Source organism: Cetorhinus maximus, chromosome 29 (assembly GCF_964194155.1).
Source record: "Cetorhinus maximus chromosome 29, sCetMax3.hap1.1, whole genome shotgun sequence".
Lineage (NCBI taxonomy): Eukaryota > Metazoa > Chordata > Chondrichthyes > Lamniformes > Cetorhinidae > Cetorhinus > Cetorhinus maximus.
In genome coordinates, this window is record NC_135907.1 from 9,728,139 (window position 1) to 9,745,266 (window position 17,128).

A 17,128-nucleotide genomic window follows, 5' to 3' on the forward strand; every position below is an offset into this window, starting at 1 on the left:
CCAGCATTTATTGCCCATCCCTAATTGCCCTTGGGAAGGTGGTGGTGAGCTGCCTTCTTGAGCCGCTGCAGTTCCATGTGGTGTAGGTGCACCCACAGCGCTGTTAGGGAGGGAGTTCCAGGATTTTGACCCAGTGACAGTGAAGGAACGGCCGATATATTTCCAAGTCAGGATGGTGAGTGGCTTGGATGGAACTTCCAGGTGGTGGTGTTCCCATGTGTCTGCTGCCCTTGTCATTCTAGATGGTAGCGGTCGTGGGTTTGGAAGGTGCTGTCGAAGGAGCCTTGGTAAGTTGCTGCAGTGCATCTTGTAGATGGTCCACACACTGCTGCCACTGTTCATCGGTGGTGGAGGGAGTGAATGTTTGTGGAAGGGGTGCCAATTGCTGACCTACTATATTTCCCTGTTAAGCAATGCCTCAATTTTTAAAATTCTCATCTTTGTTCTCAAATCGCTCCATGGCCTGGCCTCTCACTAGCTCTGTAATCTCCTCCAATCCCATGACCCTCCAAGATATCTGCACTTCTCTAATATCGGGCTGTTGAGTGTCCCAGGTTTTGGTCAATCCGCCATTGGCAGCAATGCCTTCAGTTGCCTAGCCCCTAAGTGCTGGAATTCCCTCCCTAGAAGGAGTCTGGGACCAGGGGACACAATTTCAAAATAAGCGGGAAGCCACTTAGAATTGAGATAAGGAGAAATTTCTTTACTCAGAGTTGTGAAACTTTGGAATTCTCTATACCAGAGGGCTGTGGAAGCTCAGTCATTGAGTATGTTTAGGGTAGAGATTGATAGATTTCTGATTAATGATAACGTAAAGGGTTATGAGAGTAGTGTGGGTAAAAGGCATTGAAGTGTTCGATCAGTCATGATCATATTGAATGGCGGAGCAGGCTCGATGGGCTGGATGGCCTTCTCCTGTTCCTATACCTCTCTGCCTAGCTTTCCTCCTTCAAGATACCCCTTAAAACCTACCTCTTTGACCAAGCTTGGTGTCATATTTTGTTTATAATGTCTCTATAAAGCGTCTTGGGACGTTTCATTAACATTTATGGCACTATATTAATACGAATTGTTGGCGAAGCTGCAGATAACACGAGTGTCAGTGATTGAGAAGCATGGCAATGGCTAGCACAGGAGCATTCTAAGAAAACAACCATCAGATGTGAGATGACAAACCTCTTAAAAGGAGAAAGTTTCCCTCTTGCACAATGACTGTTTCCAGGGCACATGCATAAAACCAACGAAGTAAATGTTGATGGGCTTCTCAATCTCAATCAACTGTCAATCATAAACCAGTCACACACTTGGACAACATTCCATTTTATTGGTCCCAATTTTACCCATTTTGTTAGCAGAATAATACAGCTTTAGAACAGTGCTTGTGGTTTCAATAAATATTATATACAAATAGGTAAGGCAGAATAACAGCTAAAGAAAAGATCTGATTCAGCAAAAGCTTCGAATTCATCCCAGGAAAGCAACCCGATAACTACCAAAAACATCTGACAAAATGGCACCAATACTCCCTCTAGAGTAAGTACAAAAAAAGGTTTTCAACAAAAAGTTTGACATTAAATTGAATTAAGGCTTACTTTTGGCAGCTGTTCCTGTATATTAGGTAGAAATATAATTAATGCTAGGATACTACAAAATCTCGAGACAAACTGTGTTAATTAGGGTAAGAGTGCATATACCAGGGCTCAGTCCAGTATTCAGAACAATGCATAGAATGTTTCTCATTGGATCCATGGAAGCACAGAGTTGTTTCAAAACACAAAGCTGAGAGTCCCTAACAAAGTCTAGTTGACGTGACAATGTAAACTGATGTTTATTTGCTTGTTTGTTTGATGCGTTCGTCTGGCAAATGCCCCATCGCAAGACAGAACTGAAAGTTAGACCCTAACTGAATAAGTATGAAGACCCTTACTGTGTCAGATTTGCATCAGCTCCCCTTCAGCATGCTGAATTAGACGCAGGTCTAGAGGACAGGCCATTTACCAGCTTCAAGCAAGTTCCCATCGCACAATACTACAGCATACTGTAACACATACTGATCACAGCCGAGGTGCAGTGAGAACATTGGCAAATTAAAAACAGATGAAGACCATCTGATTTCAGTTTGAACCTGGAACGATCAGCAGCAGCACAGTGCATGCTGAGACACTACAGACCAACTGAATTGCAATTTTAGCATCAGGAACAGCTTCACTGTAGCATGTATACATGACCGGACAACATGTGAAGGCACAGTAGCGTCAACTGGTGCCTGCAGCTGTATACCCGTAGGATGTGTGTATGCTCCCAAGATGTATGCTTCAGTGTGCACAATTCCATATGCAAATGTTATGTATGGACATACATGTGTATATTTCCTGCTACAGTTTTCAGGTGTCTGTCCTGGTGTTACACAGCAGTTCAAGAATTTTGTGGTTAATTATTGTTTGCACTATCCATCAGTGCAGCGTGGAATGCCTCACTTCTGAAAAGCCAACGTTGCAATGGGAATATGAAGATGATTGTGGTAGTATTGAGCTTAAGCTGCTAGGTTCCAGCTGTGAAGTTTTCACAGTCTGGAGGTCTATAGCTTTGTCGCTGCGCAGAGATTCACCTGATGGCAATGAATGAGACTGACGACCACAGCCCACTGATTCCAGATACAAAGACCTTTTACACACACTCTCTGTATACTGGGGAAAAGTACCGCTGGATTACTTGTACAAAGCAAAACGGCAAAGTGAAGATGGCAACAGTTCCCTACATCCCAGAGAGCTCCAATATTGACAAACCCACAATTGAAAGGGAAGTGGTCCAGTCAACAGTCTGGTCAGTACTCAAGCATGTTCATAACCGGTGCTGGGCAGGGTCAGCACCATGTCTCAATATGGGACCAACTACAAAGTCAGCACGAACCCACAGTTCAGAGAGAGATAGAGAAGGTTAACATCTTGGGCTCCAGTCCTTCTGCCTTCAGCCCTTCCATCCCTTCTGATTCCAGCAGTGTTCCTGGCCATTATTTCAATTCAGGAGGACTGCTCTTTCCACAGACGCTGATTGACCTGTGTCCCAATCCAGCGACTACATGGCTTCCTGTGTCTACAGACTGTCTGGTGGACTAGGCCCTAGGGTGTCCGGCGCACTGTGCTATGAAGTGTCAGTATGTTTGGCACACAATACTTGCATATTGTCCCTGATGAGCCACTGCTAAGTCACTGCCTTTTGGAGATTTGATAGCCTCCTTGCAAAGATTTCAGTTACAATTGGTAGATTTAGACCTTCTTGTGGTGACAATGAATCAGCACAGACCATGCCTAAAAATAATCAGCACCTGCAAACAGATAAAAATTGGAGAAGTTCAGAATCGTGTTGTTTGATGCTAGGTATTTAGGCAACGGGCTGTGCAGCAGCAGAACAGTGTGTGGCAGGAAGTGGACACTCAGAAACACTACTCCAGAGCACAGCGAGAGCCAGGTGTGAAACTGGCCAATAGCGGATAAGAATAGACTCATTCAGGAACTAGCACTCAACCCTGCAGCTGTGAAACTCTGCAAGACACTGTATAGAAGGAAAGAACAGACTTTAGCCCGAGAAAGGACAGAGTGTCTCACTGGTGATATTAAAATGCACTAAGCACAAATAATACAGGACTGTAGTGGCTTCTATTGCACATAAACTAAGGATACATAGTAAGTAATGTCATGTCAGCACCATGATGGAGCTGGCTAATGTCAGTAGGAGACCTAGATATTCTTCCTATGAACCAATCACCAGATACTGTTTAGCTGAGCCTGTCCCAGCGAGTGCAGTCGTGCTAGTCAGAGAGAGCTGGTGCTGCACGTGCAGCTTTCCATTTGCCTCAGCACTTTCACCAATCACAAATTCTTCTCTTTGGCATTTTTGGACTTTCCCTCTGGCTTGTTGCCAAGAAACTTCAGCATCTTGCTTGGCTTGAATTTTAACTTTTTCTTTATTTCGCTGTTGGTATCTTTGTGGAAATCTGTTTAAAAAAATGAGATAATCATGTTTCTGAAGTATACAAATGTGTTGACACAGCCTGTAGCCTGTAGGAAGGGCAGGGCCTGTGGGGGGGGCAGGGCCTGTAGCCTGCAGGAGGGGCAAGGCCTGGACTCATTGTTGGTCTGCCTCAGAAGCTAGGGCGCAGATAACAGCATGCATTTAATGTAAAAAAGCACCTTTAATGTAAAAAGTGTTCCAGGGTGCTCCACAGCATTGTTATCAAATACAATTCGACCCGAGCCAGGTAAGGAAACATTAGCAGAGGTGACTAAAAGCTTGGTCGCAAAGAAAGGGTTTTTGGAGTGCCTTTAAAGAGAAGAGGTAATGGTGCGGAGAGATTTAGGGAGGGAATTCCAGAGCTTAGGGCCCAGGCAGCTGAAGGCACAGTTGCCAATGGTGCAGCGATTAAAACTGGGGATGCGCAAGAGACCAGAAGAGGATAAGCACAGATCTTAGAGGGTTTAATCAATGTAGGAGATTAGAGTTAGGGAAAGTGAGGTCATGGAAGGATTTGAAGGAAAGGATGACAATTTTAAAATCGAGGCCTTGCTCAATTGGGGACCAGGTAGGACATCAAACACAGAGGTGATGGGTGACTGCTATACAATGTCTCAGGAGAGGCAGAGTACATTTTCCAGAGCACTGTATACCATTTCTATAAGAACACACTCAATATTAAAATCAGTAATAAACCATTACTAGACGCAGACATGAGTGATGTGAGAAGCTCCTCAACTGAGCTCTACTCCAATCCCAACCTCTTCCCCTTTAACCTTCCTTTCAAATCCTTATCCAATTCCCTTTGAAATGATGTCCCAGATGCTGCCTTGTGGTAAAACATTCCTTCTAGCTTCTCCCTTCATTCTTTGGATGATAACCCTCAGTCTATGCCTCCTTATTCATTCATCAACCAGTGGGAATAAGCTCTAACCTCTCAACTGGAACTTGTTATCTATGAGGGTGGTGGAAGTTGAGATGATCAATAATTTCAAAAGGAAATTGGATAGACACTTGAAGGAAATAAACTTGCAGGGCTATGAACATAGGATCATAGGACTCAGGCACAGCAATAGGCCATTCAGCCCTTCGAGCCTGCTCCGCCATTCAATAAGATCATGGCTAGTCTGATTGTGGTCACAACTCCACTTTGCTGTCTGCCCCCCCATAACCCTCGGCTCCCTTGTCTACCAAAAATCTGTCCAAATCTTGAATAAATTCAACGACCCAGCCTCCACTGCTTTCTGGGGAAGAGAATTCCATAGACTAACAGCCCCCTGAGAGAAAGAATTTCTCCCCATTTCCATCTTAAACGGTAGACCTCTTATTCTTAAACCCCTAGTTCTAGTCTCTCCCACAGATGGAAACACACCCCCCCAATCCCCATATCAACCCTATCAAGTCCCTTCAGGATCTTATATGTCTCAATAAGATGTCTCTACAATGGGTATAGGCCTAACCTGTTCAACATTTCTTTATAAGCTTCTCATCTGAGGAATGAGTTGAGTGAACCTTCTCTGAACTGCTTCGAATGCAATTATGTTTTTTCAAATAAGGAGACCAAAGCTGTACACAGTATCCCAGATATAGTCTCACCAATACCCTGTACATCTGCAGTAAAACTTCCCTACTTTTATATTCCATTTCCCTTGCAATAAATGCCAACATTCCATTTGCCTTCCTAATCACTTGCTATACCTGCATACCAACTTCTTGTCATTCATGTACCAGGACACCCAGATCTCTCTGTACCACCAAGTTCTCCGATCTCTCTCTATTTAAATAGTACACTGCTTTTCTATTTCTCTTGCCAAAGTGGACAAGTTCACATTTTCCCACTTTATACTCCATCTGTCAAATTTTTGTCCACTCACATAAATGTCTATATCCCTTTGCAAATATACCTCCTCTTGGCAACTTACTTTCCTACCTATCTTTGTGTAATCAGAAAATTTAGCTAGCATACATTCGGTTCCTTCATCCAAATCACTGATGTAGATTGTAAATCGTTGAGACCCCAGCATTGATGGGGGATAGAGTAGGGGTATGGGACTCAGCAGGTTGGTCTAGAGAGAGCCAGCATGAATCTGATGGACCAAACAGCCTCCTTTTATGTAGTAATGAGTCTTTGATTCTTAATACATATCAAAATTTTGAAAACCTCAATTAACTCTTCCTTCACACCAGTGAAAAAGCCCCAATTCTTCAAGCCTCTCTTCATAACTCTTACCATTTATCCCTGAGGTGATTCTAGTGAACCTTTGCTGTGTCCATTCCATGGTTTCAATGTAGTCTCATAATGGGGAACCCAGAACTGTATGGAGTGGTCCAGTGGAGGTCTCAGTAATGGGTTGTATAGATTCATCATCACTACCATGCTTTTGTGAACAATGTCCCAAATATAAAGCCCTAAATACCCTTTAAGAGAAGCTTCTTGGATTTGATTTTAAGGGCAAAGTTGTCAGATATTGAAGTTATATTGTAGGAAATCAGCTGCAGAGATAGGGAGGAATTAGTGCTGCTATTATGCAGTGGGCCCAGTCAATCATGCACAGTTTCTCGGAGAGTTACTTCCTTTTTGATAGTCTCTGGGACCCTGTGTATATGATAAAATTTCCACTAACTTCTACATGTGGCCCTCCATTTGAGTTCCAGAAGAGAGGGAAAATGGCAATGGTAAAAGGCCTGAAGATCCACAAATGATCCTGGATATGAACATCACTCAAAAGCAAGAGTTTGGGAATCTCAACAAGACCACACCCTCATTGTGCCACCTCCCTGCTGCAGAGCAGCATTCAGACCAACTATTCTGCTGCCATTCTCAATTGGGAAAAAGAGCAATAGGAAGGGTCAGACATTAGCCTAAATTAAAACTGGAATAAACTGTTTAAAAAAACTGCCTCCTGTTATACACAGTAATCTCGCCAGTCTGGAAATCTATTGTTCAGAAACACCAGTTGTCCAGAAGTTTTCTGAACAGACTGAAGCAACTCATGGCATCATTTTAGTACAGTACTTTGAGTTGAAACGTGGAAGATACTACTGTATTGGAGAAGTAAAACAATTTTTATGACTGATTTATAATATTTTATCATTGCTGAAAAAGAGACATGTTGACCCGACGTTCTGTCTATCACACAAATGAGTAATGTGGTATATGAATTTCAGTGCCAGGGTGATGCTAGGTATGTAGGCCGTACATCCCAAAGACTGGCGGATCCTATCAAACAGCATGTCCCAGCCGCTGTTCACAACTGGCAAGGTACAGATTGTACCCAGCCAGGCCATACTTGCAAAACTCAAAACACAGTGTCCGACATTAGATGTGATTCTGCGATTGGCCATGTGCTAAATACTCCTCAATGTGCTAAGAATTACGTTGACAACCAATTTAAGATCATCAGTCGGGCTCACAATGTGGCACATTTGTGTGTTCTGGAAGCTACATATATTAATACACAGGGCCCTGTTCTTTGCAGACAGAAAGAACATGTACATACATTGCGCCTGTTTCAGCTAAACAAAATAAGTAATAGCCATTCGCTGACTCATTCCTCAGGGCAATACTTGACCAACAGGGTCAAGCTGCCTGGTTTAAATTTCAAACAATGCTCGGCAGTTAATTGTCAGTCACCATCATTTGGTGCATTCTCCATGGCAACACCTCCACCAATCAGAGTTCACTTGCTAACCAATCAGCAGTCATACAGTATATATTGTTGTTTTCCCCTTATATTGGTATTCTTGCAAAGTGTCCTGATGAGTGCAAGACGAAAAGCTTCAACATGTCTCTTTTTTCAGCAAAACTCAAGTTCTATGCTACCAAACAAATGTTTTATTACTGTTTTATGCTTCAGGTAAATATTTATATCCACGGTGTTTTCTGGCTCACACACTTGTGGTAGGGGAATTCTAACTTCATTCGATAATCCAGATAATTCTGACATCCAGAAATGACTTGGTCACAAGCATTCTGGACTGGAGAGTTTAACATGTATACTTTATGTAAATAATAAGATCCTGCACATAAATAGCCCCATTGATGTAGTGAAACATTAAGGCAGGTGACCAAAAGCTTGGTCAAAGAGATAGGTTTCGAGGAACATCTTAAAGGAAGATAGAGAGGCAGCGAGGTTTAGGAAGGGAATTCAAGAGTTTAGGGTAGCTGAAGACACGGCCACCAATGGTGGAGTGAGTTATAAGTCAGGGATGCTTAAGAGACCAGAATTAGAGGAGTGCAGAGATCTTGGAGGGTTTTTAGGGCTGAAAGGAGATTACAGAGATAGGCAGGGATGAAGCCATGGAAGGATTATAATTATGGATGAGAATTTTAAAATCAAAGTGTTGCTTAACTGAAAAACAATGTAGCACAGGGGGTGATGGGTGAATGGGATTTAGAGCAAGTACCTTACCTTTGTTTTTAATCATTGCCGCCAGCAACTTATCCTCCTCTTCCTCTCTGTAAGACAGTAATGTGAGAATTAATCTCCCATTCTCTCTCTCATGTACTTGCCTTTGGGCATAATCAAGAAATACTCCACTATCCTGCGGCCATTGCTCAGGGATGGAAAACTTGTACCCCAATATGCTGTGCCAGTTACCCCTATAGGAACCTGGTACTCCAATATCTTGTGCCCATAAGGATATAAGACGTAGGAGCAGAAGTAGGCCATTCAGCCCATCAAGTCTGCTCCGCCACTCAATAAGATTTTATAATCCTCAACTCCACTTTCCTGCCTTTTCCCCCATAACCCTTGATTCCCTTACTGATTAAAAATCTATCTCGGCCTTGAATATACTTAACGACCCAGCCTCTACAGCCCTCCGTGGTAAAGAATTCCACAGATTCACTAGCCTCTGAGAGAAGAAATTCCTCCTCATCTCTGTCTTAGATGGGCGATCCCTTACTCTGAACTTATGCTCTCTGGTCCTAGACTCTCCCACAAGGGGAAACAACCTCTCAGCATCTACCCTGTCAAACCCGCTAAAAATCTTATATGTTTCAATAAGGTCGCCGCTCATTCTTCTAAACTCCAATGAGTACAGGCCCAACCTACTCAACCTCCCCTCGTAAGGAAATCCCTCCATACCCGGGATCAACCTAGTGAACCTTCTCTGGACTGCCTCCAATGCCAGTATATCTTTTCCTTAGATAAGGGGACCAAAACTGTTCACAGTATTCTAGGTGTGATCTAACTAGTGCCTTGTATAGTTTTAGCAAGAATTCTCTATTTTTATACTCCATTCCCTTTGAAATAAAGGTCAACATTTAATTTGCCTTCCCGATTACCTGTTGAACTTGTATGCTAGCTTTTTGGGATTAATGCATGAGGACCCCCAAATCCCTCTGTGCTGAGCTTTCTACAGTCTTTCTCCATTTAAATAATATTCAGCTCCTCTATTCTTCCTGCCAAAGTGAATAACCTCACATTTTCCCACATTATATTCCATCTGCCAAGTTTTTGCCCACTCACTTAACCTGTCTATATCCCTCTGTAGACTCTTTATGTCATCCTCATCACTTACTTCCCACCTACTTTTATGTCATCCACAAACTTGGCAATAGTATATTCACTTCCCTCATCCAAGTCATTAATATATAGTATAAATAACTGTGGCCCCAGCACATCCCTGTGGCACTCCACTCGTTACAGGTTGCCAACCTGAAAATGACCCCCTTATTGCAACTCTCTGTCTTTTATTACTTAGCCAGTCCTCTATCCATGCTAATATGCTACCCCCAACACCATGGGCTCTTATTTTATTAAGTATCCTTATGTGCGGTACCTTATTGATCGCCTTTTGGAAATCCAAATATATTACATCTACTGGTTCCCCTTTATCCATCCTGCTTGTTACCTTCTCAAAGAATTCTAATAAATTTGTCAGGCATGGTTTCCCCTTCATGAAACCATGCTGACTTTGCTTGATTATATTATGTATTTCTAAATGCTCTGTTATTACATCCTTTATAATAGACTTTAACATTTTCCCGATAACAGATGTTAAACTAACTGGCCTATAGTTACCTGTTTTTGTCTTCCCTTTTTGAATAAGGGCGTTATATTGGCAGTTTTCCAATCCTCTGGTGTTTTTCCAGAATCTAAGGATTCTTGGAAGATTACTACCAATGCATCCACTATCTCTGTAGCTACTTCCTTTAATATCCTAGGATGCAACCCATCAGGTCCAGGGGATTTATCAGCCTTTAGCCCATCAGTTTCCCTAGTACTTTTTTTCTAGTGATAGTTATTGTATTTATTTCTTCCCCCCACCTTTTGCCCCTTGATTATTTAGTATTTTTGGAATGCTATTAGTGACTTCTACCGTGAAGACTGATGCAAAGTATTTATTTAACTCCTATGCCATTTCCTGGTTCCCCACTGTTATTTCCCCAGCCTCATTCTCTAAGGAGATTATGTTCACTTTGGCCTCTCTCTTCCTTTTTATATATTTAAAGAAGCTCTTACTATCCGTTTTTACATTACTTGCTAGTTTACCCTCAAAGTTGATTTTCTCCCCCTTTATTATTTTTCTGGTCATCTTATGTTGGTTTTTAGAACTTTCCCAATCCTCAGGCTTACCACTAATCTTTGCTACATTGTATGTTTTTTCTTTCAATTTGAAACTATCCTTAACTTCCTTGGTTAGCTATGGTTGGTTTATTCCCTTCCTTGGATCCTTCTTCCTCACTGGGATATATCTTTGTTGTGAGTCATGAACTATTTTCTTAAACGGCTGCTATTGTTCATCAACCTTTTCTGCTAAACTCCTTTTCCAGTCCACTCCACCCTCAACTCTGCCCTCATTCCTTTGTAATTACCCTTATTTAAGTTTAGCACAGTTGTTTCTGACCCAAGTTTCTCACTCTCAAACTGAATGCTAAATTCTACCATGTTATGGTCACTGTTTCTTAGGGGATCTTTTACTCTAAGATCATTTATTAAACCTGCCTCATTACACATTACCAGATCCAAAATAGCCTGCTCCCAGGTTGGATTCACAGCATATTGTTCTAGGAAACTGTCCCGAATACACTCTATGAATTCAGTGCTCATAGTGCCTACCTCTGCCAATTTGATTTTTCCAGTCTACATGAAGATTAAAGTCACCCATGATTAATGTACTGCCTTTTTTACATGCCCTCATTATCTCCTGATTTATTCTCTGTCCTACAGTATAGCTACTGTTAGGGGGCCTATAGACTACTCCCACCAGTGCCTTCTTCCCCTTGTTATTTCTTCACCCATATAGATTCCACATCTTCCGATCCAAGATCATTTCTTGCTGTTATATTTATTCCATCTCGTACTAACAAAACTACCCCACCGCCCTTTCCTTCCTGCCTGCCCTTTTGAAAAGTCACATACCCCTGAATATTTAATTCCCAGCTATGATCTCCTTGTAACCATGTCTCCGTAATAGCTGTAAGATCATACCCATTAACCTCTATTGTGCCTTTAATTCGTTTATTTTGTTCCGAACATTACGTGCATTTAAGTAAAGGACCATTATTTTTTGCCTTTTTACCATTTTTTTCTTCCTTTGACCCTATTTGCTTTTTTTTATGTTTGTACACTCTGTCCCTTCCTGTCACATTTGAGATATCATTACCTAAATAGCTGCCCTGCAATGCTGCCATATCCTTTTGCTTTGGAAGCCTACGTATCCCCTCTCCAGAACCCTCCCTCCCTCTATTTAGTTTAAAGCCCTCGCTAGGATCTTTATCATTTATCTAAATGAGTACTCTATCACTGTCCTAAACGTTGTAATGTCATATCAGACTTAACTTGGGTGCTTACTCAACTTCCATAAGCTACAACAGAGGTGAAAACCTTGAAAATTTGAGCATACACATTCAAGCCAACTTGAAGTGTGATGGCCAAGTGGACAGCACGCTAAAAAACCAAATAAACGAGCGTTCATCTCAGATCCCTCATCCTTTTTAGACTCGCTGTCCATGACCTGTTGTTGATCTACACTGGCTAATTCATTCCTTGGTCGAATATGCTGCGCCTGTGTGGCACCCTGGCCTCACATATGTGTAAACCGCCCAGATTGAAAGAATAGAGAAGCGTTCCTCCTACAGTACCCCAATATCCTATGCCAGTTGCCCCTACAGTAAGCCAGTACCCCAATATCCTATGCCAGTTGCCCCTACAGTAAGCCAGTACCCCAATATCCTGTGCCAGTTGCCCCTACAGGAAGCCAGTACCTCAATATCCCAGCACTCTAATTACTGATTAGATTACCGTTGTCGGTCCTCATCCAGGCTGTTGATGATGGCGTTTCTTTGCTCGATGACTGTAATCAACTCTTGCATTAACTCCGTTTCTCGTGCTCGATCCTCATCTGTCCAATCTTTCTCTGCAGGGACAATTGAAGCAATGGTCAGCCTGAGGGAATTGGGAGTGCAGGAGGTAAACCCTGAGTGTGCTCTGTAGCAGTCACTGACCTGGTTTGTTGAGTAGACAGCGCAATTCATACTCCACATCTGCCTGTCGCTCTTCCAGATTCTGCTGCTTGAAACTGGGAAATAGGACAAGGTTCACATCACTAAAACAGGCTTCACACAGTCTTGAGGTTGAGGGTGGGGAAACCAGGGGAAAGAAAGCGGCGGGGGGGAGGGGGAGGGGCAGGTGTCATACAGCTTCCTCAGTAATACAGCTCCAAATAGCAGTTGTTATATAGCAGACCATCCATTTACAATTCCTTCACTAAGCCAATGGGACTAGGATATGGCAAGCTTCATCCGGGTGCAGCAGTTTTCTCTCACCATCTGCTCACCCTTGCAGATTGACTGCTACTGGTCGGGTCACTGATCAGAGGCCAGGACCACTTACAGTGGCTTGGATCAGAGTAGAGGGGCTGGCTGATATTCTGAGGCTGTACAAGCACTCAGCCCACTCCGATTCCTGACAGAGGAGGTGACGTAAGAGGCAGGGGATAAAGAGGAGGGAAAGGGGGTGGGGGAAGAGAGGTAAAGGGGAAGAAGAGTGAGGGAAGGAACATGGGGGCTGGAATGGCACTGCTGCTCAGATAATAAAGAAACTAAATTAACTCAAGTTTACTCCACGGCGATGTAGAGGATCACAGGCATAAGGTGCTGACAGCTTCGCACAGCTTACACAGTGTGCAGAGGATAATGGATTTCTATAACAAACTAGCCTAGGATTGGCTGCATGCCTGATGCCACATTGACAGGTAATACAACAGGATTTACCAAAGACAGCAATTTCTTTCCTCTCTCCTTCACACACCTTCCCCCAGGTCAGGGACATCTTGGCAATCCCTGATCAGCCACAAAGAGTAAATCAATTAGGGACAGGAAAAAGTCAGTGCCCTTTACCCTCAGGACACCCCTAACCTTCACAAGGTTATTGCGCTTTAGGTGGCTACATGGCGTCAAAGAAAAAGATACAGACTTATTGGAATGAAACAGCCCCACTTCCAGGCCTCAAAACAACTCACGTGTAAACAAGCTCTGACTCCCGGCGGACTAGCATGTGCTTCTCATGGATCAGTTTGAACCAGTCGACCAGGAGATCATCTTCGTCTTCATCTGGGGATGCAAGATGAAAATGAATACTGACTGGAGATGTGCCAAGGCCCGTTTCCCCTCCTCGAATCATCGCCACTCCCCCGTCCACCCCCATTTCCCACCTCCCCACAATGTAACAGGGTCAAGGGCACAGTTTTATCCTGGTTTCCAAAACTCTCCATGGCTTTCTCCTCCAGAGGTCCTTAAACCATTATACATAATAGGGGTGAGTTACATACAGAGGAAATCTCTCTCTGCCTTTGATATGAATTCTCCTCAGCACACCATCTTCTGTTGTAATGGGATTGTATTTCTGTAACCTCCAGCCATCCAAGAATTTGGCAATGCTCCAATTCCAGCCTCTTGCAGATCCCCAATTTTCATCGCTCCACAACTGGTGGTCGTGCCTTCAGTTGCCTAGGTCCCAAGTTCTGAAATTCCCTCTCTATTTCTCTCCCCGCTTTTTAAAAAGCTCTTTATAATTGACCTCTTTGGCCAAGCAAATTCAGCTTAAAGGGTATGTCAGTGGCCATCACCAACTCCTGGCTACAAGCTGGGTATGACTGGGAGATAGGTTTCCCAGTTTACAAGGTCTTTAGAAAGGAAAGGAAGATTTGAAAAGAGGGAGGTTTAGCAATATTGGGAAAGGACACTATTACAGTGAGGGCATATTAGCATGAATGAGCAAGTGGTAGAAGCACTCTGCATGGAATTCAGAATTGAAAAGACTTGGGGAATTGGATTGATGACCTCCAGATAGCAGGGATAAAGTAGTGGGATATATAAATACGGAGATCAGAGAAGCTTGTTCCAAAAGCAGCACAGTTATACTGAAATATATTAATTTTCATGTAGACTGGAGAAGCAGAATAGATAAGGCCATCTCTTGTATCGCTTTCTACCCACACCCCCCTCCCCACTTCAAACCTTACATTTCTTGTGTGTCTGCCCCGGGGAAAAGCTCTCCCCCAATTACACTGGTCCCTGCCACCAACTCCAGCCCTCTCCCTGGCAACGGTCAAAGGTTGAACCAGACTTGTGCAACCTCGTTGTTAAGCTTGATCCCAGAATAAGCTTCCAATCACATAACTGTGTAATTACCAAGACGTCTGCTTCCACCTCTATCACATCGCCTGTCTACCCCTGCCTCAGCTCATCTGCTGCTGAAACGCTCATTCATGCCTTCAACACTTTTAGACTTGTCTATTCTAATGCACTCCTGGCTGGTCTCCTACATTTTACCCTTCGCAAACTTGAGGCCATTCAAAACTCTACTGGCCGTGTCCTAACTTGCACCAAATCCCGTTTATCCATCAACCCTGTGCTCGTTGACCTACACCAGTTCCCGGTTAAGCCACACCACTAATTTAATTTGCTCAACCTTGTTGTCAAACCTCTCCACTAGCTCACCGCGACCCATCTCTGCAAACTCTTCCAACCCCTCAACTCTCTGCGATATCTCAGGTCCTCTAATTCTGGTCTCTTGAGCATCCCCAATTTTAATCGCTCCACCATTCAGCTGTCTAAACCCTAAGTACTGGAATCCTCTCCCTACACCTCTCCACCTCACTTTCCTTCTTTAAGACTCCTTAAAAACAATTTCTTTAATTAAGCTTTTGGTCAACTGCCCTCATATCTCTTTCTGTGGGCTCAGTGTCATATTTTGTTTTATAATGCTACTAAGGACATCTTATTACATTAAAGGTGTTACATAAATACAAGTTGTTGTTGAACAGCTTGAGACCCAAAGGCAGCAAATTTTTTGAATGTATTCGGGACAATTTTCTGGAGCAATATGTTCTAGAACCAACAAGCAGACAGGGTTCTGAAGAAAGGTCCTTGACCTGAAACAACTCTCTTTCTCTCTCCAAAGACGCTGACAGACTTGCTGAGTATTTGCAGCATTTCTGTTTTTATTTCAGATGTCCAGCATTGGCAGTATTTTGCTTTTGTTGTTATACTTGTTATGAAGATGTGTTGTATAGAATGTTACTTTATAATGTCATCGTGTGTATATACTGAACTTTTTGAGAAGAACACTTTTGCTAAGCAAAGGACGTTGGCCTACAGCAGCTACTATGTTGCATTTGCGAAGGATACAAGCTGCATTATGGGGATAAGAGTCTACAGAGCTCTCAGAGGCAGAAGCCTTAGCCAGAGAGAGGTCACATGACCTAGCTCTTGGGTGTAAAATATACTGGATCGAACTAACAGAGGGACTGCCACAGGGACAAAGGGCAACAGCCTTACCCCCTCTTTCTTTCTCCAAAACCTCTCATCAATGCTGAGCTGTTAGTGATTTGAAAACCCACCAGAAGAACTCATTGCTGCAAGCCATGAGTTCTTAAAGGAGGATTCTGGGGAGGTGATGGTGTAGTGGTATTGTAGCTGGATTAGTAATTAAGAGACCCAGGGTAAATCTGTGGGGACCTGGGTTCGAATCCTGCCACGGCAGACTCTGGAATTTGAATTCAATAAAAATCTGGAATTAAAAGTCTAATGATGACCATGAAACCATTGTTGACTAATATTCTTTAGGGAAGGAAATCTGTTGTCCTTCCCTGGTCTGGCTTACATGTGACTCCAGACCCACAGCAATGTGGTTGACTCTTAAATGCCCTCTGAATGAGTGCAATTAGGGGTGGGCAATAAATGCTGGTCTAGCCAGCAATGCCCACATCCATCCAATGAATAAAAAAAATCACTGTCTCCAAGAGAAAATAGAATCAACCAGCTATGACAGCAGAATGACAGCTCCAGTGAGAAACCCAAGTACCAGCAGTGACTTTGGAAAGTGACCCTTCAGTGTAAACAAGCATTCAGACAATCCGTGAATAATTATTTTTCTGACATCACTTTTTACTTGGCCAAGTTTTAAGATCTGATACTCTGCAGAGTTTTATTTCTTTTTTTGCATGCCTGGTGGGGGCGTGGGGGAGCGGGGTGCATTGTGTGTGTGTTGTTTTTGCATTAATGGGTAGTTGGACATATCTGTACATTTTAAACCTTTTGTTAATAATTTCTGCATCTTTACCTGAGTGAGTTTTAGCAACAAAATTAACTCTTTACTTGTTAACTTAAGGAACCTGGCTGGCTTATTTCTTACACCAAGCTGTACACAGTTAAGTATATATATTGAATAGGCAATATCACCTTTTAAATTCAAACTCTGTTATAACCAACCCAGGAGTAGGACAAAGAGGGCACCCCTCCTAACCTGTTTATAAACATAGCAGATATGAATGTTATTTATAAGGGCATCAGAAGGTATTCAAAAAGGTTCCACACAAAAGACAGTTAATAAAAGTGACAGTGCATGGAACCTGCAGTAATCTATTGCCATGGGTAGGGAACTGGTTAGGAGGTAAGAGACAGAGAGTAGGGATAATGGGTAGGTGTTACCCAGAGATCTATACTGGAGCTGCAGATTTTTACTATATTTATAAACGTCTTGGATTGAGGAATAGAGATCCATATATCCAAGTTTGCTGATAACACCAAGTTAAGTGATACAGTAACTATTACTGATGTGAACAGACATTGAAATGGGTAAAAGTGTGAGGTTATTCACGAGAC

The 17,128-nt window shown here is 42.8% G+C and overlaps 1 protein-coding gene across 3 annotated transcripts in view; it reads right to left on the reverse strand.

Annotated features, from left to right (window-relative positions):
- Positions 1-1,304: 1,304 nt before the first annotated feature.
- Positions 1,305-17,128, reverse strand: part of micall1a (MICAL-like 1a) — an 80,736-nt gene continuing 64,912 nt past the window's right edge. For 2 of the 3 annotated variants that reach the window (XM_078532136.1, XM_078532138.1), the window contains 5 exons: positions 13,483-13,579; positions 12,467-12,540; positions 12,264-12,378; positions 8,424-8,470; positions 1,305-3,994 (listed from right to left, as the gene is read on the reverse strand). In XM_078532136.1, coding sequence (XP_078388262.1) covers positions 3,870-3,994; positions 8,424-8,470; positions 12,264-12,378; positions 12,467-12,540; positions 13,483-13,579 — 458 coding nt within the window. In that variant the 3' untranslated portion in view covers positions 1,305-3,869. The remainder of the gene's footprint in view (positions 3,995-8,423; positions 8,471-12,263; positions 12,379-12,466; positions 12,541-13,482; positions 13,580-17,128) is intronic. The other variant, XM_078532137.1, reaches the window with a different exon arrangement.